General features: G+C 46.2%; 1 protein-coding gene across 1 annotated transcript in view; it reads left to right on the forward strand.

The window, feature by feature from the left end:
* The first annotated feature begins 10,026 nt into the window (after positions 1-10,026).
* ADPGK (ADP dependent glucokinase) overlaps positions 10,027-10,267 on the forward strand; it is a 12,888-nt gene continuing 12,647 nt past the window's right edge. Inside the window, exon 1 of the mRNA XM_009278916.2 lies at positions 10,027-10,220. Within this exon, the coding sequence (XP_009277191.1) occupies positions 10,027-10,220 (194 nt within the window). The remainder of the gene's footprint in view (positions 10,221-10,267) is intronic.

A 10,267-nucleotide genomic window follows, 5' to 3' on the forward strand; every position in this document is an offset into this window, starting at 1 on the left:
AACAGATGACACCGTCACCTCTCAGTTCGTATCACCGTACTGTGCATCAAGGGATAAGACCAGCTGTGGGCCAGGTGCATCACGTTGATGTAAATGTCTCCATAACAGTTGTCTCTTTGGTAGGGCTGACTAAAGGTTTGCAAGTATTGGAAAGGTTTGGAAGGAATCTGGAATTTACACATCCTAACGGTCTCTGAACTGGCTTCTTATCAGCAGGTAGGCAACACACACCTTTCCAGGGCCAAGTCTCGACCTCAGGAAGCCAGCAGGTGTCTGCCGCATGCTATAACAGCAAACTAGAATTTCATTTTAGGTTTATTCCCCCAGCTCTTGTTAGCAGACTAATGAGTTTGTGATTATGATCTGCCGCAGCTTCTGTCTTGAAGACGTCTCTGCACCTGTCTGCAGAATGTCATTGGGTACTACACTGACTCCTGCACATCCTATTAATGTGGCTCGCTGCGGCACTGATATACTGAATAATCTGAATGGGAAATCCTTCCCTTGAGGTGAAGGATAGCATCACTCCCCTCACTTTACAAAAAGATCAAGGGGAAAATTCCTGAAGGTTTCTGCTGGCCTGGGAAATGAACCTAAACCCTGCTCAGAGGGATTCAAGTTTAGCTCCTGCTCATAGTGTTTGCTGAACAGGACGCGCAGCACCAGCCAGCTCTGTCTGAAGCAGGGCAGAACCTAATCCTGCCTCTCCCTGGTACTCGCCTACCTGTTACTCGTGAGCAGCACGGGGCTCACAACTGTTACTCGCTGCCCCGCAAGGCAAAAATTGCTATTTCAGTTGAAACGTTGAAGGCTGATGGGAATCTGACAGTCCGTGTTTAAACCGCACTAGAGTGCCAGCTGGGAAGTGGGTGGAAATGAATCTTTTGTCAAATAGCTAAACTCCATTTTCTCCAAATTAATTAATTCACAAAGAACATATCCCTTCATGGATTTCACAGTTGAAAACAAAGCCAGTCTTGCCTCCCTCTACATTATCTGTCAGTCGTACCACAAAGAACAGAAGAGCTCACTCAGTTGTTACTCATGTGATCAAATAATGGTGGAAAACAGAAAAGCCCCTGCCTTGGCTTTCAATTTACCTGAGGTTCTGAGCTGCCCCACATCTATTTTTCCGCAGTTACACCCAAACATCTGGTTCTGCCTTTCGTTTGGAGCTGATCTACAGGACCGTGACCCCAGCCTTCAGGGAGCAGCCAGAAGCCCCACCACAGGCTCTCTTGCCCGGCAGTCAAGGCACAACCCAGTTCTATTTTCAGACTGAATTTACCTCAGTTTGTATTAAATGCCAGGTGTCTGTTTGATATCTCCGCCGCAGTGGCAACTCTCAGATCACATTTGGTTTCCCATGGACAAGATCCAAGGAGTGATGGATGGCTGGACGGGTGCCCAGCTGAAAGCTCAAGAGCCTAACAGCAAGAAGCATCTCAGCACCTGTGTCTCCAGCTGAGCTCAACGGAGACAGTAACATGCACCGCCACTGAAAACCCAGCTGTCCTTGGGCTCCTGCTCCTCATCCGGTAGCACAGCCTTAGTCAGGCTCATCTACTTTGATAATCTCTAAGTCTGGTCACCAGGTGCTTAGTGCATAGCTGTGCCTTTTCCCAGTTGAGTATCCTGTGCAGCTGCCCAGACCTGTCTTTCTCACCTTCAGCTGCCAGCTAAGTGCTAAATCGGTAGCAGTCTCCAAAGAGTTATCAGCTCCTTCCCCGTAAGGGAGCTCTGTTTGGGAAAGGTTTCATCGCACACCTCCCTATTTGGCATCCCAGGACTTCACTTGAAGTAAAAACCACGCTCAGTAACACTTCTCCTCTCCAGAGCAGAACATAAGACAGTCATGGCACGTCAGACTACAGACCCACAGAGCCCATTATCTCATCTCTGACAGCAGTGAGTAGTGTGATGCCTGGGAAAGAGAAACCAAGCTATCATTCACTGGTCAACCTCCAGACACAGAGGACTTCACCTCTATGGCATTGCTCTGGAGCATCTCTGCTCAAGGCTAAAGCGTTTCTGTTTATACAACTTCTCCTTGTACAGAAGCTGGTCCAGATCGACAATCATCCCTGTTGCTCTTCCCTGGACATTTTTTATACCATATAATTTTTGAGGTTGATGGGCAACCAAAACTGCTCTTGTAAGCCTGTGTTTGGCTAAAGCGAGTGTTCCGTCAAAGAGGGTCTAGCAGATTACTTTCTCAGGAGCAAGTCACTGAAAAGTCTAAGTGTTTCCTTCAGAGATGAATGACCTCCTCTAGACAGCAGATGGAGCAGTCACTTGCTGTTGAGGTCTTCTTCTGCATGCGTGATGTTTCAGCTAGAGGCAAAGCGGGGAAGAATAAAGTGACGTGATAATCTGTCTTGGCCACTACTGAGAAGGGAGATTTCACAGCAGTCATTTCTGAAATCCGGAAAGCAACAGAGGTAGAAAAGGATCTGTTTGCTTTCTTCTATACTTCTGTAAAGATGAAGGAGGAAGAGTCTTTCTCAGTATGTCCATCATGGAGAGGCTTTTAGCGCCTTCTCTCTTCTCTTTAGCCCATTTGGCTACTGGACCTTGTCTTCCAGAGCACTACGTTGTGGGTCATCAGTGCTATGGGCCGAAGAGCCATTTCTACAAGAGTGATGTGCTTTGCTCTAAGGCAGTGAGAACAACAACCCAACCACCCAAATTAGCATGAAGATACTGCAAGAAAGCATTCATTCCTGCAGCAGTAACGAAGCATAATCTCTGAGCTCATAAAATGAAGATGGCATAAATCATACGCAGACTTTCAAAAGGAAGTCTCTGGAGCCTGATCTGGTTGGTCACCCATACGACCGACCACAAAGCAATTTCCCTGGTAATCTGTCTGGTTTTCAGTTCAATCTCTTCTGGTTAGCTACCTCTCCTTGTCATACACATTGCCTAGCCTAGAGGAAATACATCCTCACAAGACTTACAGGTGCCGCAAAACTACAAAGGAAAAAGGAATTTCACACTTACGGAGCCTCAGCAATATCTATACGCTCACATAAGTAAAAACCGACCTCAAATAACATTTTAACAGGACAGATTTTGTTCTAGATTTCTGTGATTTCCAGCATTTTATAGTTTTATTTCCAGAGCGTAAGATATTTGCTTTGAAATCTTGTTCAAGCCCTTCCCCATACAGCCAGTTTCACCACCCCCTTGCTTCTCCACATCCTCTTTGTTTTATAAAACATTTTCTGGGTGTTCTGCCTGCATATCACTTTTCTCAGCCACATTTCTTCTAGAGAAGTTTCTACTTCTCTGCTCATCGCCTCTTTGTGGAAGGGGTTAGAGACCTCTTCTGCCAATTAAGACAAATCTGGTTCCATGTGCAGCCACAATTACTACTACTGGCTTCATTTTATACCAAATACTCTATGCCTTACACGTCCTGTCATTCACACAGGAGGAAAATACCAGGGACAACTTTGTCAAAGCAAGTTCTGTAGCTAAAACCTCTGTCGACAGATCTACAGAAGACAGCTTTGCTAGGCACCGCTATTTATGAGTTGTGTCGGTTAATATATGACATGGGGATGCATGCGAGTAGTTTACAATATGAACTATGAAATACACAAATAGCTTTGACAGTCTCACCGGTGAAATTCTGAAACAACTGCCTCTCAGTAGACCAATACAGCAATTTATTGCAAAATCTGATTTGGGGCTTCAGTTAGCATGTTAAAATATGCCTAGCTTACAATATTGCATAAGGCACATCCTATCAGTCCGCAGATCAGCCATCCGTGAGAAAGCAGAACCGTATGCCCGATTGCTACAGCCTTGAGTTCCTGTTCTTTGAGTTGTAGCATAGTCTGCGCTCGCCTCACTGGAAGGTGCTAACGAAGAGACGGGGCTCAGGAGGGTGGAGCAAAGGTGGCCCTGGGGCTGTTCTGATTAAGCAGACTCTGTGCGGTAACGGCCCACGCAGGGACACGCTGTAAGGCAGGATCTACAAGGATGAGCAGCGCCTAGCTGATGTAGCTATCACCTTACGTTGTCCCCACCCAACGCAATTCTTCCACAGTTGTGTGTGTGACTGGAATGGCAAAATGGCAGCCGAGCCAGCAGGAGAGAACCGCTCCCCACAAAGACGTATCCAGTGCCAAAGATCCAGACTGTGGCTATTGCAGACACGCATGCGATACACACTGAATAAGAAACAGAGGGAAAAAAAGGCTATCTTCATACAATACTAGTAAGAGTGTATTTTTGCTGGTAAAACTGTGTGGCGCTCAGCCAGAGATTATGCCTCTTCCCTCCCTCATGCTCGCAGAAATCTGACCTAAGGCTACCCTGCCCATTGGCAAGGTACCCTCAACAGGCCCTCATGTACAGCGCTGCAAGCACACAGACCTAAAGGACAGCAAATACTTTGGCTTCTCTATTCTAGTCTCTCCAGGCCTGCCTAAATCTTTCTTCCACAGTCTTCTGCCACAGCAAGGGCTTCAATTACAGCCTAAAGGGCTGCAAACCAAGGGCTTCTCAGAGATCCGGCTTTTAGGAGTTTTCTTGAACAGTAACAGAAATAAGTGTCGCACTTCTGACGTATAATTTTGCTGATGAGGTTGTACTACACCAATTCGTTAGTTTGAGGTATATGCTGATGAGGTAGTGACGACATTTTAGCAACGCCCTTTGTATCACAGTAGTGAGGTCAGGTTTGATAGACACCAAACATTTCAAGACACATTCACTACCAATGACACTGGCACTGCTGTTAATGTGAATGGAAATTATAACCTACATCATAAAGAATCCATATTATGAGATGCAATCCACATAACACTCACCAATGAGTATGTAAATTGGATGGATTTAGGGGACTAAAGAATATTTTGAGAGTTTTGTTTTCAGAGTTCCTTTCCAAAGATAAGATTGGGCATCTGTCATTCATCTTCTATCTTGCCAAAGAAGTTGAGAATACAGAAAACCGCTTAAAGCATTGCTCTGTCCATATGCACTGCTCATATAAGACATAGAACCATCCTTTCTTCTGGTCAGTATACAAAGCCACCTGTAATACATCTAAAAACTCTCACGTGACTGTTTACAGGGCCAAACCTGACAGACAAATAGGAGTTTAGCTGGCCTGTTGTTCTGCAGCTCTCAGCACCTGACAGTGCTGCAGTTGGTGCAGCTGCACTTGGAGTCTCACAGGGGCAAGAATGGAAACACCGTCAAGACGTCTTCTTGCCAAAGTTTTCTCACTTCTTTCTTGATGATAATTTCCTAACCCGTCTTCTTCCCACAAAAGTTTTTAGTTCTTCCATTTCTGTTGGTCTGAACCAGGTCTGCTCCAGAAACGAGGCGATTGTTCCTGTACTCAGGCAGTCACTGCCACAAACTCTAATTGCTCGGGGTGTTCACCAGCACACGTGGTGGCTCACACTTGCTCCAGTTCCTGCGTATTCTGCTGAAAGCCAGGCTGATCACCGCAGGGCGTGAGCGATCAGCACTGCAAAATCCAGCAATTTGGCTCCAATTGAAAGAGATGCATCATTTTGGATCTGGATGTTCCCAGCTCCAGCCCTGGTGTCTCAGCCGAGATGGAAGCCATTCCACCCCCCACTGCTGAGTTCTCAAAAAAATGATTGATGGCGAGGTCTCCAAGGAAGGCAGATACATAATCATGAGGCAGGGTGGGAGGGAAAAGAGATTCTCCGTGCAGAAACACTCACTTCTGCAACAGCAAATCTCTCTAATGTGGTGGTTCAGATTCTGCAGAACATCCAAACAACTGGCATCTGACAGCTTCATACTAGGTGTTTCTTCCAAACTCTAATTCTGGATACAGACTGTGCTGATACTAATTAAGTAATTTAAACTGGGACTTGCATCTTTCCTGTGCAATGCTACTTCTGAAGCACTGCACTACCGATGAGTGTTTTGCAACTGCCAAGACATGAAAGTGTGTTTGTTATTGACACATCAGTATATAATTAGGGGACATAGCAGGGGGCTGAGTATTCACATGTTCTTTTTCCTCTGTTGCTGACAGTGCTAGATGGAAGTCTCTAGGTATCCCATCAGGTGACAAGTGAAAATGAGTTCTGTGGCCAAAACTAAGCAATTTGGCACAATTTAGTAGAGAGATGGCATTTTCTGCTCAAAAAGGGCCCAGAATTGGAACAGCAGGAGGTGTTACAGATCAAGATTGAGATGCGCTGGCCAAGCTGAGTGGGTGTCTTACAGAGCAGAGCAGCAGTGGGTGCTGAAGTCCAGGACTGAGATACGTTGGCAGAGCTCAGATGGGGAATGTTGCCCAGTTCCTGAGAACAACACAGAGCCTGTATTTTAATTAGAGTTCCTCTGCTCATCTGCACGGCTCAGCACAAGCTTTCACCTTCTGAATTTTCCAGGCCTTTCTTTGCATCCATCCAAAAGGCCTATTTCCCACTTTTTCCTACTCCTCCCCCAGTGAAGACATGCCAGCAGCAACCACTCGCACCCATGTATTCTGCCGTTGGCTCTCGTTAAATGTCACGGGTCAAGCATCAGAAACGTACACACTAATCTCATGTATATAGACTGATGCATGGTTCCCACTGTAAAGAGTTTCCAAGTCAGATTAAATGAGGCCTGTAATCAAAGACAGGAGGCTGTGGGATTTCAGGGAGAGGTTTGATAGCAGAGAAGGCATGATGACATGTAGACGAGTGAGTTGGACACACAAAACCTGAATAATTGACTTCATGAAGCCTGGGGAACACAGAGAGAAGCAGTAATACGATGGGAGTGTTGGATAGGACAGGAGGTAACAGGATTGCAAGCATCTGCAGTGCAAATCCTGCCCTGAGTACTGCCTAATGTTTATTAGGTACAGCTAAAGATTTGATCCCAGGCATTACAGATACGCATGACTGATCCCAGCAACAATAAAGGAATTGAAAGTTTGAGAAAAACTCCTCCCCTACCCCCATTGTGCACAGGCCTTAACGCAGTTTAGCTGGCCAAAGTAGGTCAAAGGGAATGAGTTCATCTGAATATGTAAATTCAACTTAACAAGGAGTAAAGACAATTGCTTCAAGCTTGTGAGTTCAAACTAAGAAAAACAGGTCTTCATAGCTCCTTTGGGAACTGGAAGCTTTGGCTTTCACCCCTCCCTGCTATTTCCTCCCCTTGCCCATCTTCATCCCCTCTCCTTTCGCCTCCTGCCTAGTAAGCGTCAGGCAAACCCCTCCTTTCTCAAAACCGAGCCTGTGGTCAGAAAACGAAACTCAGTAAGGTCATTAAAAAGCTCACGCATAAAGGTTTGTGAGCTCTGAGTGGCTGCTGAGAGCATGTGCTACGTGTGCAACTCCCCATAGCTAATTTTCAAACAAGCAAGAAAAAGGCATCTTTTGTCTGCCTCCTGCAGACAAAGTCTTTTTTCCTCTTTTTTCTTTTTTTTTGCTAAAGGGAACAAGTTCCGTTTCCAATAACTGAAGACTGATGAAATCTGCTGTCCCTCTACCACCCCCCCAGTCACAAGTAGCTCATACCATGAAACAGCGTCAAGAAAAGGAGTTCTTATACAAAGAACTTCATATAACCAGGGAGAAGAAACGAAGGAAAATTGTTGACATTAAGTTTTGATTTAACTCCTTCCATTCTAAAACCCACTAACTCTTACCTTTCTCTTCCTATGCTTTTAATAAAAGTATTCCAGCAAAAACCCTTTAAATCAGTGTGTCATATCTTTGAAGTAACACACAGCACTGAAGCAGTAGTCAGCTTGATATTTCTGTAATTAAACAGGTATTTAATTAATACCTTTTACTCAGCTTGAGTCAACTCCTATGACTCCAACAGTCCTGTGTCCCTCTCCGTTATCTCTAACTCAAATTTGTGGGGCGCTGGGTGGCTCAAGGGAAGGAAATAAGGAGCCGAATTTCAGTTCTCAGCTGACAGATTCACCTCTAATTTGGCTGTTTGAGGCAAATCTAGACCTGCGGTGGCTTAAAACAAATGTCAACCAAGAAATCGCTGTTTAGCTCTGTAACTGAACAGGTTCTCAGAGAGAACCTCTTTTCTTTTTCTTATTCTAAAACTTTTATTTTTGTTGGCAGGAATGAAGATCATAAAGCAAATCTTTCAATTACCTTTGCAGTCTTATTAAAGTCCACTGACAGAACCGCTCATGGAGACTGAACACCAGCAGTTTACGGAGACCAAATAGCAGTGGTTCCTCCTGAGCAGCTTCGGTTTTGTTGATGTGGAAACTGTACCTGTTCCAGGAGTAACAGACAACTTTAGTCTTCAGAGCAACAACACAGAACATTGCATTAGCATCATCAGATGAAAAACTAATCACCCCAAAATGGAATCGTGGCTAATTCCCCAAAGTATTGCTGTATTAGATAGGTTATCTGCTTGCAGCCTAACCCTCTGACGACACAGTACTAATAATGGGGTCCCCGAGCTGTGACAACGCTATGGGTTGTGGCCGCCTTACGGGCACATCTAATTATGATGTTCTGTGACAAGGCTATAAATACACACGCTCCCACAGGCGAAGACCTGATTGTAGCGAGCAACGAGGGGTTCTGGCAGCTATTTGCTCTGTTCTCGCACAGCGTAGCATTGCCTGCTTGAACCGGAGGGCTGTTTATAACTGCGAGAGCCTCGCAGGCCTATACCCCGGGGAGTTCAAGAGTATGGAAGCGAGATTTCATAATCACATCTAGATCAAACATTAGCAGGAAAAGTGCCGAAGGGAAAAAGAGTAAATTTGTTCAAATGAAAAAGCCTACTGACAAAACCCAAAGACCACGCGAGCAAAGGAAAAAGGGGATTACATAGTAACAGACCAACTCTGGTAGGCTGAACGTAGGTCTATGTGGAGATGAAGAGAACCGCTCTTTTACAGGGCACTGAAGCAGGTAGTTATTTAAGGAGAAAGAACTGTTTGAAGGATTTCTTGAATAATAGGGAAGGTGGCTAGGCCTGTAGTTTGTTTTCAGGATTCTGTTCTTAAAGATCATTACGTTATCATAACGCTTTAGGCTCATACAAACAGTCAGTGCCCCTGCACAACATCCGCTGCCAGGTGAGGAGGCTTTTTCTCACTCTTTCCTTCCCTAGCAATTCCAGTCCCCATCGCCTGTTTGTCCTGCCCACCTTTGCACCCTCGGTCTTCACTCACTCCTAGGAACAACTTCACAGAAACAGAGAAAAAAGAAAAAAAAAAAAAAAAAAGAAGAGGCAGTTCTTTTTCTTAAGGACTAGAAAGAAAAGGAACCTGATGGGAAGCCAAATGACCGCTCAGGGCCAGTCAATAAATACATGATAACGGCTGCTGTAGATGAGCTGTTGGCTGAATACCAATCCTTGTATCCTAAAAAGAAAAATCAACAAAAAGCCTTCCGCTATCCCATCTCCTTTACTGTTTGTTTTGTCAGAGTCAAAGGAGATGACAATCACTCACAACACAGAACTGAATAAGAAAATTATCAGCTGCCTCAGCCAACGCACTGTGGTGCACAGTTGTCAAACTCTTGCAAATTTTGTCGTCTTAGAGCTAACATTTCTAGGATTTCTAAAGAAGCCCGGAAAAATTCCCTTTCATTAAAAAGGGAAACCTTCCTTTTGACTTGCTACACCACCTCTGTGATGGGATGAAACAGACGACAGAGGATACCCTCTCCCACTGCTCCCAGCACAGGCTGCCTCAGGAAGAGTGTGGGCAGAGATGTGACGAGGTAACTCACCCTGGAGAAGGCACCAAAGGGCCTGAGACCAGAAGCAATGCTACAGAGGAAGACAGAATATACACTAGGGCCAGTGATTAGCTTCAGGCCAGTGACTGATTTGCTGGACAGGAGCCGTTTAGACAGAGGCGCAGGACAGAGGAGCTGGGGGACAGCCGTGACAGACTTGGGGCACACAGGAGTGCAAATACAACTCACAGACCCACAAAGGTGCCGGGCGACAGAGGAACAGGGGCACCCTGCGGAAGAACCCAAGGGGGGGTTGGGTGAAGCAGTGCCACCTACAGAGGAGCGTGCGGGCACGATGCCCGCAGACGGGCTTCACCTCAATGCTGGTAACACGGCGAGGGCCAGGTGCCGAGGAAGGCCCAGCGCGCAGCAGCACCAGGGCTGCGCTCACTGCGGTCTCCTCGCCCCAGCGGTGGCTCCCCGCTGCCCGAGGGCCCGGCTCTCCCGGGCCGGACTGTCCCTAGGAGGCCCTGCGGCACGGCGATGCCCGTGAGGGAGCCGCTCCCCCCCGCCCCTTCCCCCACCGCGGCGCGGCC

This window comes from Aptenodytes forsteri, unplaced genomic scaffold (genome assembly GCF_000699145.1).
Source record: "Aptenodytes forsteri isolate BGI_AS27 unplaced genomic scaffold, ASM69914v1 Scaffold258, whole genome shotgun sequence".
Taxonomy (NCBI): domain Eukaryota; kingdom Metazoa; phylum Chordata; class Aves; order Sphenisciformes; family Spheniscidae; genus Aptenodytes; species Aptenodytes forsteri.